General features: G+C 39.5%; 2 protein-coding genes across 2 annotated transcripts in view; both read left to right on the forward strand.

Annotated features, from left to right (window-relative positions):
• Nucleotides 1–114: 114 nt before the first annotated feature.
• On the forward strand, nt 115–19,761 carry LOC121878921 (sodium-coupled monocarboxylate transporter 2-like). Its single transcript, XM_042385351.1, has 12 exons — nt 115–786; nt 11,114–11,430; nt 12,687–12,828; nt 13,121–13,201; nt 14,178–14,339; nt 14,610–14,822; nt 15,204–15,466; nt 15,760–15,943; nt 17,655–17,741; nt 18,035–18,195; nt 18,365–18,578; nt 18,886–19,761. Exons 2-12 carry the CDS (start codon nt 11,240–11,242, stop codon nt 19,015–19,017), a joined length of 1,830 nt encoding a protein of 609 aa, XP_042241285.1. The 5' UTR covers nt 115–786; nt 11,114–11,239; the 3' UTR covers nt 19,018–19,761.
• Nucleotides 19,762–27,198: 7,437 nt separating this feature from the next.
• The window catches only part of LOC121878922 (sodium-coupled monocarboxylate transporter 1-like), a 53,793-nt gene continuing 53,230 nt past the window's right edge, over nt 27,199–27,761 (forward strand). Inside the window, exon 1 of the mRNA XM_042385352.1 lies at nt 27,199–27,490. The gene's annotated coding sequence lies outside the window, so the exon portion shown is untranslated. The remainder of the gene's footprint in view (nt 27,491–27,761) is intronic.

Raw genomic sequence — 27,761 nt, forward strand, 5'->3', positions numbered from 1 at the left:
ATATATATATATATATATATATATATATATATACTGTTAATGAATATGATGTATTTCTTTGTGTATGAACCTCTGTCCTGCGTGGCAGTGAGAAGTGCTACCACCCTCAGTGTCAAGACCTGACTGAATTACTCAGAGTAGGTAAACTGCACTCCAAGCTTTGTCAATAAATTTGTTAAACTAAAAAACTATGGATTTTTGGCGTCGGGTTCGAAATGAGTGATTTTATTTTCAACTTTTTTAAAGATAAAACCAAATGCTTTTCCAAGAGGCAAACCAATAAATTTTACGGAGCGTGTGATTCCCTCACTTTCAAAACAACTTCTTGTTAGCCCTCAGTATTTCAAGCTAGTGTAAAATAAAACTGTCAACACTGGGACTACTAAGTATTAGTGGAAAGTTCCCGGAAAAACAAAGGCTTGAGGTCGACAGGGTTAGAGGAAATGGGAGGGGGAGGGGCATGAGAGTGGCCGTGGTCCTCTTCAGCCGACACTGACGCCTCACCTGGCTCACCACCAAGTCGCCAGTTTGTTACCTGACGCGTCCAGTTGAAGGTGGCTTGTGTGGAAAGTCCCACTGTGCGCCTGGCCCAAAGAGTGTTGTACGCATCACACAACTGCTGTTTACAGTAGTTTTTCCCGTGTTTATCCCCTGTGTTTACTAAACAACACGAAACTAACGTTATAGCTTCTCGAATTTCGTGTTTGTATGTGTTGGAAGCGATGTGGTGATACCATACCTTCCAGCCATACCTCGCTGTACCCACCTAACTACACGACCCTTCACGTGAGTCAGCTTACTGTATATAATATTTGTGAGTAGTCTGAATGATGTGTAAATGTTTACCCGCTTATTCTTGTGGTGTTAATACTGCCCTAATGCTCCTTCGATTGATATTGACTCAACATTTAAGTATCTATGCATCTTTTATGAAATGTAAATGGAAAATTTAGCATATGAAATTATTATATCCATGATAGATTGTTAAACGAGTTGATTTCCATATAATTTTTAACAAAATCCATGAAGCCCGAACTCCTACCAGATGAAACTAAAGTGGTAGATTGTGCTGCATTTACAACGCGAACAGATTCTTCTTTTTAATAAGGCAGAGTGTTAGCCTATGTTGCCTAGTGTACCCTGAGAAAACGGACCAGTAAAGGCGTAGTGTAACTTGGTTTTTCCTTCACGTTAATCCATCTTTCTATCCTGGCGTTTGATAACACGTTTTGGTGGCATAATGCTGACAGTGGTTCTAGTTCACTGGATGTTGAGGTCGTGGGAAACATCTGTGTTTTAGTGTGCCTCTCCAATTCACACAATATTTATGGTTATTAATGGTAAGGGTTTTGTTCAAATAATCTCTCTTAAATATATGTTGAGGTGAGTAGATTCAACGATAAATTAATTTCCGTCTCTCGTGTTCATGTGTTGATGGGTGAAGGCATTTAAATCTACCGGAGTGATAGAGACCAATAAGATAATCTTCAACATACAATCCAGAATCTTTTTATTTTTTTTAATACGGGTGATCTATTTGTTAAAAAATATATGATATTTGATTTGAAGCTGCTCTTCACGGCACATTTCTTAACTTACGAAATGGCCATGACTTAGACCATAAAAAAACAATACTTAAAACTTACCTGAATGTGGCATTTGGGGTCTGAAGAGGTCACCCTTTCTGCTATCTCCGACTGCAGCGATAATTTTGAAACGAGTGACGCCATTGCAATAAACTTAGCTCGAATATTATAGCAGGACTTTAAACTTCATTACAAATTATATATACCGTATCACTCTAAGAACGAGGCAGAGTGTATTTCTTGTGTTTTCCCAGAACCGTCAACTCGTCCATTCTTCTTGTTGAATGTACAGTCCCCTTCACTAGTGTGTTTTCAGGGGCTCATCAGCTTTTTTGCAGTGTTGCAGCCGTGTGTTTGTTTATATTCGACAGAAGGGAACTAACAATTGTAAACATACTATGGAATAAAATTAAAACAATATTAAAACAAATATCTCAATGATAATGATTTGTGGAATGTTTTTAAAAGGAGCCTCTGTTAACGCACTAGTGAAGGGGACTGTACATAGTCAGCGGAGGAATACAAACAGTGTAAACAGTTAATAGATTCTTGCAGAGATAACTCAACAAAACCATCATAAGCTTATTTCCATTGGTACGTTAGGGGACAGCGGAGGACGGGTGAGCTGAATCTATGTGTGTGTGTGTGTGCGGTGCTGGGGAAATCATGTTATAGGGTGTTTGCCTAGATAAACATTTTTTGTATCTTTACGGTGGCTGGTCGTTTCATCTTTCGGTTTCTTATTACTAAGTCACTACAACAAGAGGGATGATAACTAAATGGTTCTGCTGCTACTTCTTGGTAACTGTTCCTCATTTTATTACGCACAACAGATGTCGGTAGCAGCGCGCAACACAGGAACTTTGCTCTGTCGCCCAGATTTCCGGCTTCACCTTCACAGTAGTTGCTGCTATTGGAGTACCCCAGTAGTGTCACCAGGAAACATTTGTTCGTACACACACACACACACACACACACACACACACACAGGGTACATTACTTACATATTTTGGTTGCCCTTCGTGTCAGAGGCTGGATGATCCCAGGGTCACCTAGGCGTGAATTTTACTTATTTAATTTAAAGGCGTAGAAGCTGTCGCCAACACAGCAACCACACTCTGTTAACTAGTTATATAACCCAGTGCCAAGGAATAGTCCAAGAAGACCGGACAATTCGCTAACTGCACTGGCTTACCATTACCCTGGACCACGATCCGTAAATCGATTAACTTTCAGGTTTCCAATTACTGCTGGGTAAACAGAGGCAAATGGCATAAAGCTACTTACAAGGCGAGCGTGTTGATCATTACGTCACGTGTATGTGTGTCAGGGTGGCAGTTTCTTCCTGCCATTATATGACTCAAAACAAAGAAATTTTACATTTATAGAAGTACGAGCATTCTTTTCACGTTTCCCGCAGCAGGAATTATAATAGAGCTCCGAGGATAACACAAAAGTTAAGATATTTAGTAGTAGTAGTAGTAGTAGTAGTACAATATATTCATTATAATTGTTAGGTTCACAAGCACCAGGGGAAACGTGTGGTGGTGGGCGGGATGAAAGTCAACTGTGAACTTGACCTACTGTATAATATGATGTACCAGACACCTCGTAAGTGGTTTCTACATCCTTGCTGACTTAGGTGTTGTGTAGAGCGGATTTTCTTTTGGTTCTCTAATACTGATGGATATTATAGCCGGCTGTCTATTGATTTTACGATGTACATTATGGGTTCTAGCCAAACCTGACATATTTCCATGCCCAGTGCTTATTCCTTTCTCGCTTCATCAGCCTGTATATGGAGGGCCTATAGCCTAGTTCCTTGACCTTAATAAATATGACATTTTAGATTCAAACTGAGTTGCATCTCTGCAAGATGCATGTTATATCTTTATCAGTGTTAATCAAATAAACATGTCACGGAAGTTGATTACAGAGTTCCCCTGAGACATACTGGTGTTGGTATTTCCGATATCTCTCTCTCTCACGCACTTGATGATTACACCATTACCTGACATTTAATTAATGGAACATTTGCCCATTACTGGGCGTGTGTTAAATCAATCCACCTCTGGTACTAAACCTCTTTCAGGATTGAGTTTATCTAGTCTCACCATAATTAGCCTTAACCTTAAAGTTTGATGCAGGAGGTAGAGGATATAATTCACAAGTCTTCCCCAGAAGGAGTTGTGTGTTGTCTGTTTCCTCTAACGAGGCCGCCGCTGGTCGCTGGCCATGATGGGCAACTAATGCACTTCCTTGGTGCCTGGACAACATTGACCTGAGAATTTGAGTCTTGCTTATTATGTTTTATGAGTATGTTGACTCGTTTTATTTGTATATGTGTGATGATTTTTGTTGACTTGTTTCAGAGTGTATGTTTGAGTGTTTGCTATTGTTATTGTATTTACCATATATCGGCAGTGAAAATGTACACTTAGTACATCTAAGTTTCCAACGATAAACTACAGTATTAGAAATTTTAAATTCTATGTAAACGAATAATGACAATGTGGAGGTCTTTGAGTTTACCTCTACCGCGCCTCCACAGAGAATATTTGTGGACTTGGTGATATGTTTTCTATGATTCATTACCACGCCCTGAGAAAGGACGAGTTGGCGGTTTTGGGCAAACACAAGAAATACATTGCCACGTTCGTAGAGTGATACGGTATGTATAATTTGTAATAAAAGTTTAAAGCCCTGCTATAATAGTCGAGATAACTTTGTAGGGGTATCGAGATATTAATGTTGTCTAGCACTCAGGATGGAAGGAAACTCTAATGTGGTTTTCTTGTATAATATAAGTTATATGATAGACAGTCTGGTGCTGGAGGTGCCGTATGGTGAGGGGCTGCTCAGTGGAGACGTTCTGTGAGTAGCGTGTTGAAGGAGGTAGATGTGCAGGAGCTTCGTTAGAGAAGATGTTGCCTGTTGCTGGCCTCCTGGTTGAATGAATGGTGACAGCGTGGAGCTTGCTGGAGGAGGTGTTGCTTGTTCAGGAAGACGGGCAGAATGAGAGTTGGTTGGTGAGGAAGCTCAGAGAAGGACAGCTGGTGGGTCGCCATGCTCGCTGGCGGGAGCGAGGACCGCCAGGCAGGCGAGGAGGAGCGAAGGCAGCCAGGCAGCGGCGGAGGAGGAGGTGTTGCTTGTTCAAGAAGAATGGTCAGAATGAATCTCAATGGAGAGACAGAGCTTATATACCCAGCAGCAGCCGCCAGTCCTCTATGAATCATGTTGGGAAAACCCAGAAAGTCGCCGGTGACTAGTTCCGTTGCTAAGATACGGTAACATCTGGTTGGTTGCTAGGGAAGGCGGTAGCAGGTGGTGGCTGTGGCTACGCAGTTGTAGGGGAGACGTCCACTACAACTTCATTTCTCTAGAAACAGAACCGACATTTACAATGACGTCACTAGTTTCAAACACCTCTGGGCTGCAGTCGTAGGTAGTAGAAAGGATGCCCTCCTCAGACCCCAAATTCCACGTTCAGGTAAATTTTAAGGATATTTTTTTATGGTCAATTCATGCATATTTCGTAACTGAAGAAATATGCCGTGAAGACCAACTTCAAACATAGGTTGGATGGATATATGAGCGATTGGGGTTGAGTGTAAATGGGCCTGCCGCAGTTTCCTCCATTCTTATGTTCTTTTACTTTTATCCTCTTCACCACTCATCGACTCGTTAGCTGCTTGGGCGATCGGTCTCGTCTCTGTTACTTTTCCTTTTCTTTTATCCTCTTCACCAAATGTTGGACTCGCTAGCCGGTTGGGTGATCGGTCACGTCTCTGTTACGCACTGTTGGCAAGTACTGGGCATGCGCCGGCTCCTGAATGTACCTGAACCTGCTCCAGTGTTGGTCAAGTCTTGTCTTGAAAGAGCTCACACTCGGTGCCATCACAACACTTTCTGGTAGATTGTTCCAAGAGTTCACAACTCTCACTCCAAAAAAGTTTGCCCTCACAGTTTCCTGGACTTGCGGCTTCTTCAATCTTGAACTGTGGCCCCTTGTGGGGCGAGCGTCCGCCAGCTCCAAGTAAGGACACTCGACTGAGTAGTGCCCCTTGAGATGCTTATACACCTCAATTAGTTCACCCCTTGCCCGTCTGTAGTCAAGGCTAGTTCAGGCGCTCCAATCTCTCAGGGTAGCTGAGGTACCGAAGGGCAGGTACCAGTCTGGTGGCCCTCTTTTGAACATTTTCAACCAACTGACAGTCCCTAGCATATCTCGGGGACCAGACGGGGTGACAGGACTCCAGATGGTTACCTCTCGCTTTGCCGATCGCCCTAGTCAGTGACGTCACAACCAACCACAGAGCTTTTCGCAGTCACGTGACTTTCTAGCAACTTTAACCCTTTAACACCTTTTGGCCCAAATTATTTAAAAATATCTTTACCACAGTGAATTTAAGCGTTTTCTTTACCCATTGACCTGCCATTTTACGAAAAAATTCCGACCGTCAACTCGTCCATTACAAGACCTGAAAGACTAAACCAAGAGCAGAAGACTAAACCAACCAAGACCTGAAGACTACTCTAAAACCTGGAAAGTAAACCAAGACCTGAGGACTGAACAGAAAAATGGCCGATGAGGACAGCTGAATTTTGCTTTTCATCATCTTTATTAAACTTCACTCCTTTCATCTCTCAGCGATTTTGTACACTACGGTCATCTTTATTACAATGTGGAAATCAACACACCTTTATTGGAAATTAACTCTCATGTGGCATATACATTTTCTTTATCAGTATCTTTATCTAAGACAACCTATTCCCACTGAAGATTATTTCACATGGATAGCGAATAACTTTACCAGCAAATAACCGTGGCGATCATCTCCTTACGTTGGACTCTTTACCAATGCTCTGTGTGCCAAGCCATAATGTACAGTATCCCCTAAGCGCAAGTACAGTACAGGCAGAGTGTGAACCTGGGTAGTGATGCAAGTGTTGTTTACGTACAAAATAACAATATTATCGTTTGGTGGATGGCTGCTCACACACTGTCCACCAGGTTGATTCTTACACACTCCTGATGCAGTTGTGGAGTCACGTTCTCTTTCTCTCTTTGTCTATTTGAATTTTATAATTTCTATTTCTTTCTCTTTAATCCATATGAATGGTGAAGTGCTTCTCTGTTTGGAGTACTGTCATCCCGTCTGAGAATGTCCAAAAGGGGGCCACGATACTGGTGCTTGCAACCCGGCACTTCAGGTTGAATAAGTCTCTTCAGAAAATTGTCAGGGCAAGGTTTTTGTGCTTTCTTGGCCTGTGGGGACCCGTCCTTCTAGAAATTAACGACACACAGACTTACCTCCAAACCAAGGGGTTGAACATACAACAATGTGATATAAAACTCAGGGCATTAGAAACATTTCTAGTTGAAAACAGGGACAAGCTGGTGAGTAATGGAGTTAACTATGCCAAAGAAATTTGCAATGATCTGGGGATAGTCATGGAGCGTCAGCGTCGACCCAAAAAGAAGAAACAAATGTTTGGTGAAGGATCACGAGATGCTGAATTGCCATACGACATTGAATTGAGGAGAGAAATTTTTTCAACAGCTTCATAACTTGCTGAGAAATATGCCTTCCTTACCCCCATTGAATCTTTTGGATGATAAATATGAGTGTCAAATAGATCACGATCACGATCACGACGACATTGATAAAGAGGAGTTCCTCGTTGAGAGAAAAAGACTTCAGCATTTTGTTGCTGTTGCTGCTATAACTATTAAAGACAGAATACAGACGTGGAAAGAAGGCCCCCTTGAACTTTTGCAGTTTTGCAGTTTTGCTTAGCTTTTTCTCAGAAGTATATGAAGCGGTAGATAATGATAAGTCATATGATATAATTTATTTAGATTTCAGTAAAGCATTCGATAGAGTCCCTCATGAGAGATTGATAAGGAAGGTAGAAGCACATGGAATAGGTGGATCAGTATTAAAATGGATTAGGTCATGGTTAACTGGTAGGAAACAAAGAGTCAGCATAAATGGATTAAAGTCAGACTGGGGTGTGGTCAAAAGCGGAGTTCCCCAGGGATCTGTATTAGGCCCTCTGCTGTTTGTTATATTCATTAATGATCTTGATTTAGGCATAACTAGTAGGATTAGTAAATTTGCAGATGATACCAAAATGGGGAGAGTGATAAATTCAGACAGTGACTTTGAACACCTTCAAAGAGATCTAGATACCTTACATGAGTGGTCAGTAGACTGGCAAATGAATTTTAATACTGATAAATGCAAGGTACTACAGATAGAGAAGACGAATACAAACGTTAAGTATAAACTAGGTAACACGGAAATAGAAAACTCAGTTTGTGAAAAAGATCTGGGTGTATTTGTTGTGTTTGTTGGAAACCTAGAAAACAATGTATTAGCGTTCGCAACCAGGCAAACAAGTTCTTGGGTTCATATCTAGGTCTGTGAAATATAGAACTGCTGACGTTATCTTGAAACTTTACCTAGCATTAGTGAGGCCACACATGGATTATGCGGTTCAATTCTGGTGTCCTTATTATAGAATGGACATAGATTCTTTGGAGAGAGTACAAAGAAGAATGACAAAATGATCCATAATATTAGAAACCTTCCATATGAAGAAAGACTGAAAAGCTTAGGCTTACATTCATTAGAGAGGCGTAGAGTTAGGGGAGATATGATAGAGGTGTACAAGTGGGTAAGTGGGATTAACAAGGGTAAAATGGAAGATGTTCTGAAGCTCAGTAATAACGAAATAACTAGAACAAATGGCTTTAAATTAGATAAATTCCGATTCAGAAAGGATATAGGCAAGCACTGGTTTGGTAATAGAGTTGTGGATATGTGGAATAGGCTACCGAGTGCTATAGTAGGATCGGGGACGCTAGGGAGCTTCAAGACGAAGTTGGATAGGCACATGGACGTGCTGGGATGGGTGTGAAAGGGATCTGCCCTGTATGGGCCAGTCGGCCTCCTGCAGTATCCCACTTTCTTATGTTCTTATGTTCTTATGTAATTATGTAGGTCAGACAGGAAAAACACTGCAGCTCAGAATCAAACAGCATAAGTATAATATCAGAACTGCATCTGAAAGCAGTGCCTTGTTCGTTCATGTTAGGAATAATAATCACCCCATTGCTTGGGAAAAAAGCTTAGAAGTATTCAAATCATCTTGTGTCACAGAAAGACTTCTGGTTGAAGCTAGTTTGATTAAGGAATTAAAATCAATAAACCTTAGTGATGGTCAGTTCAAAACTGATAATATGTTACATAAATTTATTTGTCAGTGGCCCAAGGTTAAAAATGCTTTGAAAACCTTTGATCTTGATGTATGATAGTTATTTTGTGGGTCCCTTTTTTCTGACCTGACCTGTCTAGTCACGTCATCACCCTTCTCTTAAGCTCCTCTACGTGTGTGTTGGTGTGGGGATTAGTGGATGTCATCATTATGACCTGACCTCATGTTTTTAGGTCACCCTGTATATTTAAGCCTCTCTCTGTCCATGTAATCCAGTTGCCTCTGAAGATGTCTTGAATAAAGACGAAAGCTAAGGTACTCCGTTGTTTCCATTTTCCCGTGTGATTTTTTATCAAGATATATATATATATATATATATATATATATATATATATATATATATATATATATATATATATATATATATATATATATATATATATATGCTGATAACCACAAGGAAAGAAGAAAACACGAAGTTCCCAAGCGCTTTCGTGTAATTCACATCTTCAGGGGTGAGTACAGACTAGAGAGAGTAATACAAATCAAGGTGTATATATACAGAGGAGGGTGAGACCAGGTCCACAATGGTCAGGTATTAGGTAATGACCTTACTAATCTTTAAATAGCACACAACGGTTGGTGGTCAGGTCAGATGGTCAAGTGACCCGGCCTTCTCACCTGATCACAAATCTTCTTAATTACAAAATTGTCCAGCTTGTACATGCCGTTACTCAAATTCATGTTGGATGCTTCGGTATGTTTAATAAGACTAGATTCTATGATGTTCCTACTATCAATTGAATTACATGGTAATATTGAGGAGGCATTATCCCAGTCAATGCAATGCTTGTTATCCCTCAAATGAACAAACAGAGCATTGGATTCCTGGCCTGTCCTAACACTGTATTTGTGTTGTTTAATTCTAGTTGCAAGATCTTTACCTGTCTGGCCTAAGTAAAACATATTACATTCCTTGCAAGGAACTTTATAAATGCAACCAATTGTGTTGTTGGGGGAGTTCTTGATTAACATTTGTTTAACAGTGCATGAGTTTTTAAATGCCACATTGACGTTCCAGGTTTTTAGCTGTGCAGGGATGAATCTGCTACAACTTATTGATAGTTTGTTTATGATTTCCTCGTCGTATAAACTGTTGTAAAGTGTTGTGTCCTGAGGTTGGATGGCGATATATAATTCCTGTGATTCTTCCCTGTTATACGTCATCATTCACATTGAGGGGGGACTAAAAAGTTGTTCTTATTTTTATGTTTACGTCTGTATTTAAGAGTTTTTTTTTTACGGGGATTAGCCCACCCAGGCACAGGTCACTGACCCACATCGGGGCCTAGGGGGCGAAAATGTAATGATAATAATAATAATAATAATAATAATAATAATAATAATAAAGAACCATAAAGAAATACAAATTGAAAAAAAAATTAGTGAGAAACACTATACAGTATATATGTTGTGTTGTCAATAGTAAGTGAAACAATTGAGACCCTGCAATTGTGTGTTAATGAGGCAAAAAGTCAGATCAGCAACCTGGGACTTGGTCACAATTTTCGTGATGCCATATGACAGCAGGGTCTACCATAGACAACACATTATGCTTCCAATATCTTCCCAGGCGGTAGTACCTCCCTGTTTGGTAGCTGCCTAATACCTACTACCTGGTAAGAAGGGGACACCCACATGCAGCAGGGTGAGACAGGGGGAAACACCAACATAGGACACCCTCAACACATAGTGAGAGACACCAGTGTTTTACACCTACAACACCTGAAACAATTGTCCTCTGCGGTAGACTGGCGCTGTTTACACACTTTGTACTCCTCTTTCACACTATGCGGTTCGCCGCACCGGGGAGACCACGGTTTTCTGCCGCACATTCGTCCGGCTGCCGCGTACAGCGACCCAACTTTGGAGGACTCTTGTCTACAGTTTGCAGCGTATGGTCGCGGAACCGAACAAGTCCAGTGAGACGCCGCACATGCAATCCGGCGTCGGACTGGCGAATTCGCCGCAACCGCTTAGTGTGAAGAGGTACAAAAGAACTGTCAGTCGACTGCTATGTCCGGCACCGCACCGCATCTCGATGCGGCGAGAAACCGCATAGTGTTAAAGGGGCCTAAGTGTGTAAACAGCGTCAGTCTACCGCAGAGGACAATTGTTTTAGCTTGTCATCAGCAATTTGTCGATGTCATTGTTACTGCGTGTGAAAAATTCAAAGCCTGATTTGCATATATTAACATGCTTCATTTGAATATGATAATTATATATTATTTTTTCCTTTCCAGGTGTTGTCTGGCACAGCAACAATTGAGTTACTACATCTTCCCCGAGCCGCTGGGTGATTCACTACCACCTAAACCAGAGGCCTCCTACCTAGTCTTTATAGAGGGACTTTCCTTGTTGCTGGCACCATGGCGTACGTGGATGAGTTGGTGGATCGCTTCACCTGGATTGATTACATGGTGTTCAGCTGCATGCTGTTGGTGTCGGCCGTCATCGGCATTTTTTATGGCTGCTTCAGTAAGAAACAGGACACAAATGACTTTCTAATGGCTGGCAAGTCCATGACTGCCTTCCCAGTAGCCATGTCTTTAATTGCCAGGTAAAAATAATTCATCAGTTGATCTTCATCCGTCCCCTTACCTTCTCCTTCTCCCCTCCCTCATTTTTTTTAGTTTTGGAATTCTCTGTGTTATATATATATAAGACTAGAGATTTGGAGAGTTGATATAATGTACGATGGTAGAGAAAACACTACAGAACAGGTGATAAATTAGAAGAAATGATAAATCGAAAGGTATAGAAGGTATGTAAGTGATTCTATTAAAAGTGAGGGAAAATGGATCAATATTTGCATTGAGACGATTGGAGGAGAGAAGCAAAGAAAAGAAAGAGGCAAAGCTGCTCAAATATTCAGAAAAAGTGTATGACATAGTAAATAGGAGGTGTGGGAAGTGTTGACCTTGTGTGGAGAAGTGCGTGTGATGGTTATTTACTGCCTGTGTGGGACAGATAAGTGTGAATTGAAAATAAGAATGGGTGACAGTGGAAGGAAACAGTCATAACGGTACAGAGATGAACTGTCACATATGTAAGTGGGAAAATTAGAGAATATAAGAATATATTCTGATGAACTTTGCGAGAAAGAATGTTGAATGTTAATGTGAATAGAAAATAAAACAAAAACAAATTAATGACTTTTGCAAGATAATGGGCAATAGGAAGAAAGGGTAGAACTGGTTGTGGGTAAATAAAGCAACATTAGGTCTCCATGACGGCGTAACAAGGGAAAGTCTTGCTTGGACCAGAGTGATGTAGTGGCCGATTCAATTGAAGAATTGACAATGGCAAATAAATCTGGGAATGTGTTTCAGATGAGATGTTCGGGAGAAAAAGAAAATCTGATTGTGACTGAAGAATTAATTGGTGGTAAAGGTTTGGTGTTTCAAGTGAGTTGTAGAATGTTGAAAGGTAGACAGGTTAATAGGTTAACTTTAGCTTCTGTTATGACGCATGTGATGAGATGAAGAACACAAGTACCTGTACTGTCACGTAATAAATTAGGGAGTTAAAAATAAGAAAGAAGGATTTTTACCTTAGACAAAATAGAAAAATTCGATATAATAAGATATAAGAGTATTAGAGAGATAATTTATGTAGCAAAATATGTGGATGATAAAGGGAACACTAGATGAAAGATAGCAAGGACATCAAGGGAGGATAGATAAAACATTTAAAGAGGTGTTTGTATGTAAGAGTGTCGGAACATATATACAGATTATACTAACTGTAGAAGTCCCTAACAATGACTCATCAGGTATGACAATATACAGTATATTCTCTTGTGTGTCATGACAGCTTCATGTCGGCCATCACGCTGTTGGGGACGCCGTCGGAAGTGTACCAGTTCGGGTTCCTCTACTGGCTCATCGGGTTCGCTTATGTACTTATGACGCCCTCTGCTGCCTACCTCTACTTCCCGGTCTTCTACAAGCTCCAGGTACAACCCTCTCTCCCCTCTCTTGGTTCTTATTGAATTATAAACGATGGTATTTGCCTTGGTAGTTGGTGAGGAAAATGTTGCTGTAGGGAAGTGCTTCTCAGTGTGACCTTTCTGTATTCCATGCTGCAGAGGATATTGCGGCAGAGGTGAGTTCATACTGAGAGTTAGTAACTGTAACTAAATAATAATGGTCTTGAATGATGTCAATAGTGAAAGTTATGGCTTAATGCCCTGCGAGAAATCGACCCACTGGTTGTGTCCACTACCTGAAACCGAGTTTCTCCTGCAGGTCACTTCCGCCTACGAGTACCTGGAGAGGAGGTTCCACAGGTCGGTGCGTTGGCTGGGCTCCTTCGTCTTTATTATCCAGGTGAGTAGTAGAGGTGGTGATGGACTAGGGAGAAGGGACTACAGCTTGGTGGTAATGTAAGGAAGGTAAAAATGTGCGGTTGGGGAGGGTGGTAGTGCTACATCAGTCAATTAAGGTGTGGGGACGTCATGGGGCTATAAGAAGTATAATCACCTGTGAAGTATTCTAAGATTTTCAGTGATCTGTTTTGAGAATATCTGGCAAGAAACACAATAAGGATTATGGGCGTGAACCAGCAGGGAACTAGGGAAAATGAACACTGTTTTATGATATTAATAATAATAACAATAATAATAATAATAATAATAATAATAATAATAATAATAAAAATAATAATAAAAATAATAATGGTATTTTTGTGTGTTTTCAAGCAAAAAAAAACTTTCTCCTTTACTATAACACTCTGCTTATCATCAAAACCAGTATTAGCATCAAACAAGTAAAAGTTAAAACTAAAAAATAGCCAATTATGCTTCAGCGAAAGAAGAGAGTGAGTTTTATATTACTGGCCATACAATATTGTAATACTGAAGTGATCCATCGTTCTCGGATAGTTTAAGTAAAATGCAATGTTTGTTGTACTCGACTATAAATTTCCACGTTTATTGTAACCAAGCCTAAGCAAAGGACCCTAGTAGAAATAAACGTCGGATGGCTTTGTTAGCTGTACTTGGTCGAATTGACCTACTATTTACCATTGTTTGTATACCTGCACTTTTAGGTACTGTATGTTGTATACCTGCACGGTCTTAGTATGTTGTATATCTGCACGGTCTATGTATGTTGTATACTTGCATTGTCTACAGTATATACATTCTAAGTCGAAGTAAATTTGTATGTTGATTTTACTGATTAAGTATATTTACCAATATAAAAGAACAACTACATATTTACTGTAGGTGTAAAATGCATGAACTGTACAGAAATTATATGTGGTGACACTCTACCTATACTAACAAGCTTGTTATGTGTACAGATGACGCTGTACATGGCCATCGTGGTGTACGCCCCAGCCCTCGCACTAGAACAGGTCACCGGCCTTAACGTCTACATCTCCGTCTCCCTCATCTGCTTCGTCTGCATCTTCTACACTACACTCGGCGGCATGAAGGCGGTGCTCTGGACCGATGCTCTCCAGGTGAGTCGCCTTCATCATATTTATAAGTTTGAGGGTCATTTTCAGGCGGTGATATATATTTCGACCCTAAGATAGACAGATAGCAATGAAGATGAACATGTAGATGAAAAGACATCTAAAGAAAACATGTCTATAGATAGGTATCGATAATTAAGCTGTAAGAAAAAAAATGAGTGTACTCTACATTCACTTGTAAATAGCGAGACAAACAGATACAAAGATAGAGATTAAAAATGTGAGATTAGCGAATAATGACGGTCTTGCCCCCAGACGCTCATCATGTATGGGAGTATGATGTTCGTCATCATCAAGGGCGCCATCGACATTGGCGGCTTCGATGTTGTGTGGCAGAGAAATGCAGACAGCGGCCGAGCTCAGCTGATTGACTTCGACCCTGACCCGACCACCCGCCACACCTTCTGGACCCTTGTCATCGGAGGTTATTTCACCTGGATCACCGTCTACGGTGTTAACCAGGCACAGGTACAGTGTTGGATCAGTGGTGGAGGTGTTCTCTCTTGTTGCGTAGGCAATGTTTGTCAGTTTGTCCCAATAAAGGGATCGGCTTTCCACTAACCGAGTATCGTTACATACTAAAATTAATATTTCTGTAGAGTTATATATCTGAACAGCATTGCTTTATTTTAATTACATATTTTTTTAAGTACATTGTCTAATTGTAGTTGGACTTCACTACTTTTTCTGGGTGCAATATTGACTAACAGACAAACAACATCTAGAAGACAGACAGCATTAAGTTTCCTACCATAACTTTTCTCTTAGAAACACCATAGAAAGTCTCTTCACTATATAATACAATATTTATGAGAATGTTTAAACTAAATTTTGATCTACACTGCTCAGATTCAGCGATACCTCAGCGTTCAGACTAAACAGATGGCCGTCAATGCGCTGTGGATCAACTTTGTGGGACTGTTTATACTGATGCTCACCTGCTGCTTCGGTGGGATGGTTGTGTACGCCAATTACCACGACTGTGACCCCATCCGCTCAGGTGTGGTTGACAAGGGAGACCAGCTGTTCCCGCTCTTCGTTATGGATACCCTTGGCCAATGGAGAGGTCTCCCAGGACTCTTCGTTGCTGGTGTATTTTCCGGGGCTTTAAGGTAATGCTGCTTTGCCTGAATATATTAAAATTATGGCTGAATTTTAATAATCTTTTTTTATCTCATGACAAAAACTTTCTGAGGAATTTATACAAACAATTCTTATTGTTATCTGAGGAACTGAAGAATTATAAAAGCAACAGACGTCCAGGTAAACAGACCAAAGGAGGTTCTGTTCCAGATTTGTCTGGGAAAGTCTCCAGATACTGAATCATTTATATATACAACACCTTTAACTAAATTACGTAGCGCTCAACAGATCATGTGAAAATTTACATTTGTAATGCCAACAGCACCGTGTCTTCCGGAATGAACTCCTTAGCGGCCATCGTGTTGGAGGACTTTATCAAGGCCGGCTGTTATCCCAACATCTCTGAAAACGCTGCCACCTGGACTTCCAGAGCACTCTCACTCTTCTTCGGTCTGCTCACTTTTGCACTCGTCTTCGTAGCAGAACAACTCGGCAACATTTTAAATGTAAACATACTTTTAATTTGTTCTACTAGCACTCCTTTTGCAAAAGAGTATTTATAGATTATCTTATAACCACTGAACCTTCGATAAATTGGCATGCTATTCTTCCGGTCTTGCTGAAATAGTAAATATGCCGATTTTTCGCACACTTTCAAGCTTAAAGTGCTCTCTGAGAGTCCATTGTGAGTTTACGAGTCATATATATATATATATATATATATATATATATATATATATATATATATATATATATATATATATATATATATATATATATATATATATATATATATATACACACACACACACACACACACACAAGGCGTCCCGAAAGTCTCTCTCCGGTTTTAAATATTTAGTATTAAAAATCCAAAGGGGATATAATAATACAGTTTGCTGCATCATATTCCATAGTTAATCGAGTTTTTTCTTTGCAGGTGCAATTAAACGACCTCGACATGTTTTGTGGCTCTAAGCACATCCAGCCGATACGCGATTTCTCTCCAAGTGTTGGCTAGCATATCTGGTGTTACCATGGCTATTGCATCGGTTATTCGTTGACGTTGGATTGCAACATTGGGTACAGGTGTTTTGTAGACACAATCCTTTACATAGCCCCACAAGAAAAAATCTACCATTAAGCTCCAGTGTGGAGGCACCTCATCTTGCTGAATGATCACACTTGGTTGCAAAACATCCAATTGGGGGTCTACATAATTGTCTAAGACATCGAGATTGACATTGTCCGTGACGTTTTTATCGACAAGGAAGAATGGGCCTATCACACGATCATGAGTACATTATGGCGGTTGACACGTCCACACACATGGAAAGTTGCTTCGTCGATGAACATCACTCTGTCTTGGTAGTTGTGGTTCTCTGAAATTTGCTCCAACATTAAGCATGCAAACTCATAACGTCAAGGTTTGTCGTCCAGCTCTAATGCTTGGACTATTTGCACTTTAAAAGCATGCAATTTCAGTATTTTATGGAGTACTCGGTGTACGGATGTCTTAGGTAGATGAAGCTCCATTGATGCAGCGCGAACAGACTTTCTGGGACTTCGTTGGACTGCTTCCTGAACAGATTCAATGGACTCTTCAGACATCCTTGGGCGTCCACTTCGGGGCAAGTCACAAACGCTGCCTGTTTCCAGAAAGAAACCTGCCCTAATGCTGGGTTTGAGGGTGGCTCTTTACCATACCTCTGGCGGTATTGTCTTTGCACTGTTGTCACTGATTTGCTCTCTGCAAACCAGACAACACATTGCGCTTTCTCTTGATTAGACGCCATTGTTACGCCTTATCTTCTCCACCAAGATAATACCTCTCAAATCTACTGCACCTATAAAGAAAAAAACTCGATTAACTAAGGAATATGATGCAGCAAATTTTATTACTATATCCCTTTTGTTTTTTTAGTAATAAATATTCCAAACCGGAAAGAGCATTACTTTTCTGGTTGCATATATAGAGAGCAGCTGTGTGCTGACGAATTAAGAACACTAACAAACAATAGAGCTTCTGTGTCGTGTACACCTACAGTAGAACCTCGTAATGAAGCTCTCAAATATTTGTTTATCTGTATTTGTTACATACAAACACAATTTAAAGTCATTTTTTCATTTTGTGCTCCGCTTTTCTACCAGAACCCTGTTAAGAGTATCATTGTACCACCACTTGCACCACACTGAGTAATCTATGTTCTATCTCAGGCGGCGCTCAGCATCTTTGGTGTGGTCGGAGGGCCTCTGCTGGGAGTCTTCACCCTCGGCATGTTCTTCCCCTGGGCCAACTCCACCGTAAGTTTTTGTTTTCCTCTTTGTCATATATCATAGTCACATTCACATCTCTTTAATAATTAGTGAAAATTCGGTGATAGAGAAACAGTGTAAATGGGTTCTATAGGCTTGACAGCCCTTTAGGGCAGGTGAGCTTGCAGCACATCGTATTTCATGATTTCGGAACACAAGGAGGCAGTTTGGTCGACACAGCATTCGAACGCCATTACCCTCTAAATGTTTGAGCTAGGTGGCCATTCACATTTGTTGTGCATCACGGATAAAGCATCCATTTACTGTCATTCACCCAACAGGGAGCCTTCGTTGGTGAGGTGGTCAGCTTGGTCTTCATGTTCTGGATCGGAATCGGTCATCAGGTGGCCAAAGCTTCGGGTCAGATACACTTGCCTTCCCTGCCCACGAGTATTGATGGGTGCAACTTCACCATCGTTGAACCGACCTTCACACCTATACCGTAAGTAGTTTTGACTTCCCTTTCTGCATTTTCAATTTATTTTACTATATACAGTATGTTACACTTTTATGTTAAGTTCTTTAGTTAATTAATCCTAACAGTGCTCTGATATTTGTTTGCTAATATTATACTTCATGAACGTTATGACCACAATTTAACCTGTCCACAGTGAGAGTGATCCTGGTGAGCCTCTGGCCATATACCGCCTGTCATACATGTGGTATTCTGCCACGGGCTGCTTCACCGTGATCGTGGTGGGTATGCTGGTGACGCTGGTGACTGGCAAGCAAGACGTAAGGGCCCTCGACCCTCGTTGCCTCTCTCCCGCTGTCTTGTGGCTCAAGAACTGGATACCAGGACTGGACGGTCTTGGGGAAGACTATGTGAGTATTCGGTTGTTGACTCAAATCAAGGAAATAGTGTCGATTGGGTGACATCAACTACGGGGCTGTAATATGTTTCGTGTGAACTGTACCTCAGTAAATCAATCATAAATTTCAGTCTAGAAACCAGGAAGCAATAATTAGTGAATGATGTTTTGAAGTGGGAGAATCTTTATCTGTATGAGTTTACTGTTTCATAATAACTACAAGTTCTAGATTTGTAGTTTAAGCATTATTATATTTAAGGAGAATTGCTTTCTTACCATATAGGACAATTTTCAGTAATTATTTTGTTTTATTTTTTTAGGTTCATGAGGAAGAAGGTCTGAAAGAAAACAATAGCTCTGTCTCCTTGGGCAATGTCAACCCAGGATATAAGTCAGAAACAACTGAAAATACGTCAAATGGATATTCACCTGAGGAGAGTTCAAAGCTGTAAAATGTATCTCACAGTAAGCAATGTACTTTCAGTTCAACAAACTTGTAAATGATAAGAAGAGTTTGCTGTTAATCAGATGAAGTATCAGTACGAAGCTAACTTTCGCAACCGAGGATCAAGTATCAAAATAGTACAATACATCTCAGACATTTCATGAAACAGCATTAAGCATTTGGACATGTAATTCTTGCTTCATTACCTGACACATAAACCATACATCACTTGTAACACAGTGCACAGATCTGCAAATTAGGTCAATACTGTGTATGTCGAACACCAGCGTGCAGGGGGTGGTGGTTGTTATTCACTAGACATGGATCCAATGACTAAGAATGTAGTCTAACCAGGAATCCTCTCTTGTATGTTCGACTGAAGCCTAATAGTTGTACACATGAAAAATCCAGTTTCATTGCGATACATTTTCCTAACAAGCCTTTTGAGGTTTTTTTATGAAATAGTTCATATTTTTTATAAACTGTACTATACACTGGATAGTAAGTGTAATTTTTTCCTATTTAACTACCCTATATTTCCAGTATTACTTATTTACTGTAGAGTTACAACAATACTTAATTTGAACCTTTTTTATACTGTATAATTGTGAATTGGGTGTAAATGTTCAGTGTATTTATCAAGTAAGGAGAGTCTTGAGAATACCTTATTACGTACTTTCTAAGTCTTTTTAATTTTACATACATTCACTAATGTATATATTTGAGTATCAGTGTATGTATAATTGTATTATATATATATATATATATATATATATATATATATATATATATATATATATATATATATATATATATGTAAATTTAATCTACATGTAGTAGACATTTGTCAACAAGTAGTAGATAGCTACCAAACAGGGAGATACTACCTCCTGGGAAGATATTGGAAGCATAATGTGTTGTATAATGGTTGACCCTGTTGCCATATGGCACCACAAAAATTGTGACCAAGTTCCATGTTGTTGATCTGACCCTTTGCCTCATTTACACACAATTGCAGGGTCTCAATTGCTTCCGTTACTTTGACAACACAACATACATATATTGTTTCTCACTCTTGATCTCGTTTTTTGCGTCTTTATTATTATTATTATTATTATTATTATTATTATTATTATTATTAATAGTATTATCATTATTATTTCTTCATTCATATTTTTATTTATTTATTATTATTATTATTATTATTATTATTATTATTATTACATTTTCGCCCCCCAGGCCCCGATGTGGGTCAGTGACCTGTGCCCGGGTGGGCTAATCCCCATTAAAAAAATATACAGTATAGTATCTGAATTTATTCTTTCATAACAACAGTACTTTGATGATAGAAGAGGTATTTTATTGTTATTTATATGTTTAAGTATTATGTAATTTATATGAACATTATTTGTACAGCGTATATTTTTTTTAGCGTATAAACATACTTTTTACCCTTTAACTTCATTCCGTTTTCTAAGAATCTTACAAAAGTGTGTTAAAAAAAATTAGCCTACATTTTTTCTTTGAATACATTGTTGTTAAAAGTCTTTTAATTTATATAACTGAGTCCTCCCTACAACGTCACCATAACTATAATAACCGAAGCGTTAGACAAAACTTATTACATATTTATATTTCCATTGTACTTAAATTTCTTACTTTTATTCTACTCTTTTAACGACCCAGCCTATGGTATAGATTTCAGAGCTCTTCGAGTCAACCATCTGAATTTAGTTGCTATTACTGACAAATATTCTACTTGATGGGAGTAAGGCCGACTTAGTCATTGGTTGGTCTTGAGAGATTTTACACACACTCAGACACACACATACAGTATATATATACCTCTCCTGGGCTCATGTCTTTGTACCCACTATAGCCAAGCTTTAATGTTATAAAAATCATTATCACCTGTGCTATTCTGTACTAGTTATTTATAAATTCCTTATAACATTGTGTACATAAGAACCTGTTTTTAACTAATAAAGCAAATCGAATTATTTTTTGTTTTTTATTGAGTGTACTGAATATATCTGCCAGCACTCACATTTCTGGTCCTCGTAATGTGGGATAATGAAAATGTCCTTTAATTAAGCAATTAATTATAAAGGCATTTATGAACCACTGAAAAATTATTGAAGGATGTCATAAAATAGAGGACTCCGATAAACTTGTAATTTTTATACCAGCCCAGTCCTTCACCTAGACATTTAGGAAATATCGGTAAGCGTTTTTATGTAGCATATAACCGAAATTACACAATCATTAACTAATTATTTTGTTTTTTATGGCTACTTCAATTCGATAATAATAGGATTTAGCTCCCAATTTTGCTGAAAAAATGGCAGTTTTATTCTCGTCTGCAGAATAAATATAATATTGTATAGACTTAAAATTTGTGCAGAGTAGCTGTGGAGAGATCCTTCAAGGGCAATGCAAAGATTTCCAGTTATGTAAGAAAATTCACCAACGGAAGATGTTAAGAGATATACAGTATACTGTACAATAATACTTACAAGCATGAGAGATGGTTTCTGTAATTACTAAAGCCCATTTAAGTGTAAGGATATTGAATATTAATAATAATATTTATAAACTGCAAATTAATGCCAGTTGGCTTGTTCTAATTGTTTAAAATTTTCTTGTTTAATGAGATGAGATATTTTCACAAGGACGCTCTTGTTTAGTTTTATTTTATATCGTACGATTCTTACGAACTTCCTGGACCCGTTGTTGGATTTAAAGTGTGCACTTAATTCTGTTATTTGACCTCATATCTTCGTCCCTTGTCAAGTACAGTAACTTGAAAGTATAGCCTCATTAAATGAAAATGATCTTACTGCCGGATTTAACAAGCTACACCAACTTACCAACTTTTAATATCAGCTGGCGATTCAGAATTAAGTATGAATATCTAATGGTGGTTTAGATGTGAAAACAGTGAGTGAAATGTGGTGAAACAGAGGAAAACAGATCTATCAGTAATATGGTTTACGTTAGATGGCGGGCAAAGTTGGAACGATAATTGTTCTGCATTTTCTAGTGATATCAGTAAATCTGTCTGAGCACAATAGAAGACCGGAAACACTCCTTGACGGGAAGAATAGAAGATCCGTTGGAGAACTTTTTGATCGGTGACTGTTGCAAGCACTGGATAAGGGTGAGGAAATACTCGACGATATCCGATATTCGCCCTCTCGGCTCCAAGCAATGACGTCGCAACAAGGACGAGGAAAGGAGTTGTTTACGGGGTAAACAAAAGCCAATTCCCAAGTAACAGAGTGATAATGGGTTTGTGTTTGTTTGTTTTTTTATTCAAGAGGTAAGAAAGAAGTTTCCGATATAAATTTGTCCTAAAGTTGCTCGGTAATATTCCATTTAACGAGCGTAATGTATATCAAGCTAATCTAACCTAAACTCGAGTTTCACCTAAATATTAGTATATTATTTAGGTTATTTTTGTTCATTTAATAAACGATAAATTGCATAAAGTAGTAGTAGTTTCTGATACTTGTGGTTTTACGCCCATTAAATGCATGGTTACCCAATATTGTTCTTAATAGGAATATTGCTCCAGCGAAATCTATCAGTGAAACAACATACGGTGGAGATCTTGAGTGTGACCAGAAGGCAGGACAAGGCCCTGAGAAATTATAAGAATTTTAAAGATACTCCCAGATATGATGAATTCAAAAGGTTACAAAATGAATTCAGAAATTTGGGAGACAGCCAAAGTAGATTATTATAAAGACAGCGTTAAAAAACTTAGTTTATAAAAGAAGGCTCATCTCAAAGCACGAAACCGAATTAGTAATACGTTTTGAGCATTAATCAGGTAGGTAAGTTTATTGACCACAAAAATTTCAAATTACATATACAAATAAGACATTAAATAAAAACTATTGAAGCTTTATGGTCCACAAAGAATATAAACCAAAACTATAACATTTAAACGAAAAATTAAATCACAAACGATGTGTGTTCTTGGATATGATTATAAAGGAAGAAAGTTTATGAAATCAGAAACATTAAATCCATGCAAGTACGGGCATGAAATGTGCACGAATAACCATCTATAACAGACGACTATGTAAAAATGCACAAAATTTTATAAATAGTTATGAAGAGTAGACAGTAGCTGCTCCATCGATGTAAAATTGTAATTATGGTGCACACATCAGGCCTTGGAGACAGCCAGGAGGAATCCATCTCGGTGCCGTTCCGTTTGCAGGATCTCGCACGGGCAAACACACTCCCCTACCGGAAGGCGAGCGACCTTGGCCCCGCCTATTCCACCTGCCCGTTTCCATTGCCAAAGGAGTTCCCTCTCATACGAAATTGATTAAAAGAAATTTTATATAACTCATTTTTCTTTCGTATTGCAAGGTCGGTCAACAGCCGCAGAGCGAAAATAAGTTCTATACAGCCTCTTTTAGATTGTCTTCTTGCTTGTTCCCGGTGCTATGCGAACCAGCGTTGCAGGCGAGAACAGAGTATCATGTCATACAATTTAGCTATACTGTTAATCACACTAATTATCCTGTAGTTACTAGTGATTGATCAATCGCCGCGTTTAAAATAGTCATCAATCTAGCTAAACGCCAATAAGAAGAGTAATTTCCAGATTAAAATTTGCATTAAACAATGTATTGATGGCGACAACCCACGGGGCAGATAACACTTTAAACACTGCTATGCCTCTTGGCTTCGAAGCCGTAGCTTTTAGAGACTTACGAAGCCAAGCAAAAAACTATGCTTTCAGAATCGAATCGATGGGTGAAGTAAAGTGCTTAGATTGGATTGATGGTGGACTTTGGAGGGACTTGAGATTGGTGGATAATGCAAGAGGAAAAGTGAGGAAATTTGAAAATAGTAGTAGGTTAATAGATCTTAGGGCTCAACCCAAGTGCTTCTGTTGTCTCATGTTTGTGTTTCAGCTTAGCCGAAGCTGGTGTAGGGGGCATCAACCACTCTCGGTGGGCTACGCTTTAGAGTACACGGTGCCTGATGGTGAGACACTCTAGAGTAATTTGCACCTAGGCACCGAACACTCTAGAGTGCATTTTTTACCTTCAGGTGAGATACATTCTACTATGGTGAAAAACACTAGAGTGAACGATTCCAAGGTTGCAAATTACTCTAGAGTTTGTTTCACCATCAGGCACCGTGCACTCTATAGCTTAGCCCACCTAGAGTGGTTGATGCCCCCTACACCGGCTTTATAGCCCCATGCCTGGTATTGGCGGGATTGTTTCTTCGACAAATCGTCAATAGCCAAGGAATAGGTCCTAAGCGTAGCTATATCAGTGTTTGTAAACCGCAATGCATAATGGATTAAATGGGTGATACTGTCCCCAGGATTATCAAGGATAATCTCACACACAGTAGATTAATTTATATACCTACGATTAGGAAGGGCAGTCAGAGAGACAGTCGCAGGACAGGCCAAGGCCGGTTTATATTCAATAGGTGTATATCTTGGCATTAATCTTAGTGAAACCTAATTAAACTCAGGTGAGGTCAAGTAGTTTGTGGTCAGGTAAAATAGCTGTCAGATCGGTTATGTGTGGTCAAGTAAGATATGGTCAATTCAGATCAGCTGGTTTGGTTTGCCCAAGAGGTCTGTGCAGTTTTGTACAATACAACAATCACCGCCTCTATTCTTTCATGGGTTTGTGGTTGAAATGAAAATCTAACTAAATCAAACTTAATCAAACCAAACCAAACCAAACCCAGCCTAGCCTAACCAAACCAAACCCAGCCTAGCCTAACCAAACCAAACCCAGCCTAGCCTAACAGTAAATATCTTATCGTATGTTAATTGTCTCGTGCAGACAGCGATTGCTGCATTGGTGACGGGTTGCAGTTTTCTATGATGCCATACTTCACAAAACTGTATATTGCATCATTGTTCGAGATGTGCATTACTTTCACAATGTTCAAGAAAGATTAATTAAAATTGTCGCAGATCCATGTTTCAGGATATGGAAGTTGTAGCTAAAACAGGCGGGAAAAGATAGAATCTTAGTGCTCACCACTGATTGGCTGAATCAGAATCTCGTCGACGTTGATTGGTCAGGCGGCATACGCGGCACAAGGGACCTGGGAAAAATACCCAGGGTTTTCTTAATATGAACCAGCGTAAATATTGGTTTATATCCATTTGCATAAATTTTGAAGCATTATTTCACGCGTGGTATTTTTCTTTGAATCGGTTTTGAAGGTCAGTGTCTTAAGTAGTCGGGTTTTAATCATATACATTACTGTTTTACAAGAATGTTCATCCAGTACTGTTTCATGCTTTGTTACCATATATTGTGTATATACATGCATTTACGTCGATTGTTTTAAAATGCATTCTTATAGTGTAATTTACAAAAAAAACAGGGTGAGGCTTGTACTGCACATCGTCTTAGAACTGGAGTTCATGTACTACAATTAAACTCTAAACCAAATGCTCCTACAGACACTCACATAGCTCCTACAGACACTCACACAGCTCCTACAGACACTCACACAGCTCCTACAGACACTCACACAGCTCCTACAGACACTCACATAGCTCCTACAGACACTCACACAGCTCCTACAGACACTCACACAGCTCCTACAGACACTCACACAGCTCCTACAGACACTCACATAGCTCCTACAGACACTCACACAGCTCCTACAGACACTCACACAGCTCCTACAGACACTCACATAGCTCCTACAGACACTCACATAGCTCCTACAGACACTCACACAGCTCCTACAGACACTCACACAGCTCCTACGTAAACACTCACACAGCTCCTACAGACACTCACACAGCTCCTACAGACACTCACACAGCTCCTACAGACACTCACACAGCTCCTACGTAAACACTCACACAGCTCCTACACATTCCACTCAAATAGAGTTGTATATTATATTTGTTTTTATATTTGATGGACTAGTGTAAATACTAACCTAGTTAAGCGCTTAGTGGCTGAAACACAGTAATAACATTATACCCTTAACGAGTCAATCACCCAGTTGCCACAGACACTCTAACATTTACTGCACAAGAGAAACACACAGCTGTTACACATAGACACACAGCTGTTACACATAGACACACAGCTGTTACACATAGACACACAGCTGTTACACATAGACACACAGCTGCTACCTAATGGCTTACACAAGGGTGGAGGGCGGAGTGTGAGTGGTCGAGCTGGTCGCTTATAACCTGATCAGTTATTTTTTTTTATAAGGCTCAAATTCCCCATTCACCTTGCTTCATTGTGGCGTAGCTTGCTTTTGAGCCTGAAATTCACCTGAATCTGCGAAGTTCACCTGAATTATGCTGGTTACCTGAGATTTTTTATTTACTTAACTAACGTAGGTCACCTAAATTATGTAAATTGTCAAGGTTATTTAGTTTTGTTATCTGGTGAGTTTTAGTCATCGGCTAATTAGCAGATTAAAACGTTGGGTCCAAAACATCCACAAACCTTTAACATGTCACCAGTGCATGATATTCGTGTGCTTATATCCTGTGTACTGACGTGGAGAGTACTGTATCAACATTTCTGTACTGTATATTTATGAGAGAGAGGTTTCCAAAGCATCAACTATCCATGCCACTATTTTTGTTCAGGCCAAACGTGTATGTTAAGTTCAGCTTTGAGTACAGATAGTATCGGCTACCTCGCCATGTATGTTGCTATGACCATCTGTCGTTCTTGATGATAATTGTATGATTACATTAAGGAAAAGATGAGTAAGAACAGATACGTGTAAATTCATTCAAAATGATCCTCTCCTTCCCCTTCTCCAGCGAATCAGGAAAAGTACTTCCTCACAAGTGTATTTCAAGTGTCTTGGTGATTTTGAATTTTGTAAAAGTCGTCTTCGTCACGCTCCAGGTGAACCCTTGTCCTACTTGAGTGGTCGAAGTGGGAAAATCTACGGAGAGTGTTGATTTACTTTCTTCTAAAACAAACTATAAATGCCTACAGTATTTTAACTTGTAAACAATAAAACTAGTAACCACAACGCATACCGGTGGTCAGTTGCAACATCGGGGCTGCCCTACAATAGTGGTAAGTTCCCAATATACAACACGCTCAGGGTCGACAGGGTTTGAGCTAAAGGGAGGGGGGAAATAAGGACCCTCGTCACTGTTCCACCTCCACCGAGTCGCCGCTCACTCTCCACGCCAGTTATTACCTGCCGCGTCCAGGTAAAGGTGGTTAGCGTGGAGAGCTCTACAACACTCCTGCCTCATAGACTGTGTTTTGTTTTGAACAGACACACACACACCTACTTAGGATTATAATTCGCCGTGTTTATCCCGTGTCCACTTCACAACACGACATTAACATTACAGTCTTGTGGATTTGGAGAGCTTGTTGTTCAGTGTGGATGAAGTGAAAAGCTTCTCGCAGTGCTGGAAGCGATGTGGTGACACCATACCTGGAAGCACACCTGTAGTTACGACGTTTCATGTGAGTTAAGCTTAATATTATCTCTTATGCAGTAACTGAATGGTGTGCAATTGTTCACCGACTCGTGTGTTCTCATTACTGCCCAAATGTTCGCCCACTCGTTAAATGAATACCCTCACCAGGTATTTACTCAGCATTTCCGCTACTTGATACATCTTTCCTGATATATTGAAGAGGTATCTTGTATATTCTGTATTATTGTTATAATGAATTGTTAAAGTAGTTGTATTATTAATTAATAAGTGCCCTGAAATACACCGTGCTCCGTTAA

The sequence above is a fragment of the Homarus americanus genome, unplaced genomic scaffold, assembly GCF_018991925.1.
Source record: "Homarus americanus isolate GMGI-L3 unplaced genomic scaffold, GMGI_Hamer_2.0 scaffold4060, whole genome shotgun sequence".
Lineage (NCBI taxonomy): Eukaryota > Metazoa > Arthropoda > Malacostraca > Decapoda > Nephropidae > Homarus > Homarus americanus.

Bases quoted from the DNA above. Each gene is read 5' to 3' on its own strand.
- LOC121878921 (XM_042385351.1), top strand. From the start codon at position 11,240: ATGGCGTACGTGGATGAGTTGGTGGATCGCTTCACCTGGATTGATTAC. The intron at 11,431-12,686 runs GTAAAAATAATT...GTGTCATGACAG, and splicing joins GCCATGTCTTTAATTGCCAG to CTTCATGTCGGCCATCACGC. The intron at 13,202-14,177 runs GTGAGTAGTAGA...TTATGTGTACAG, and splicing joins CCTTCGTCTTTATTATCCAG to ATGACGCTGTACATGGCCAT.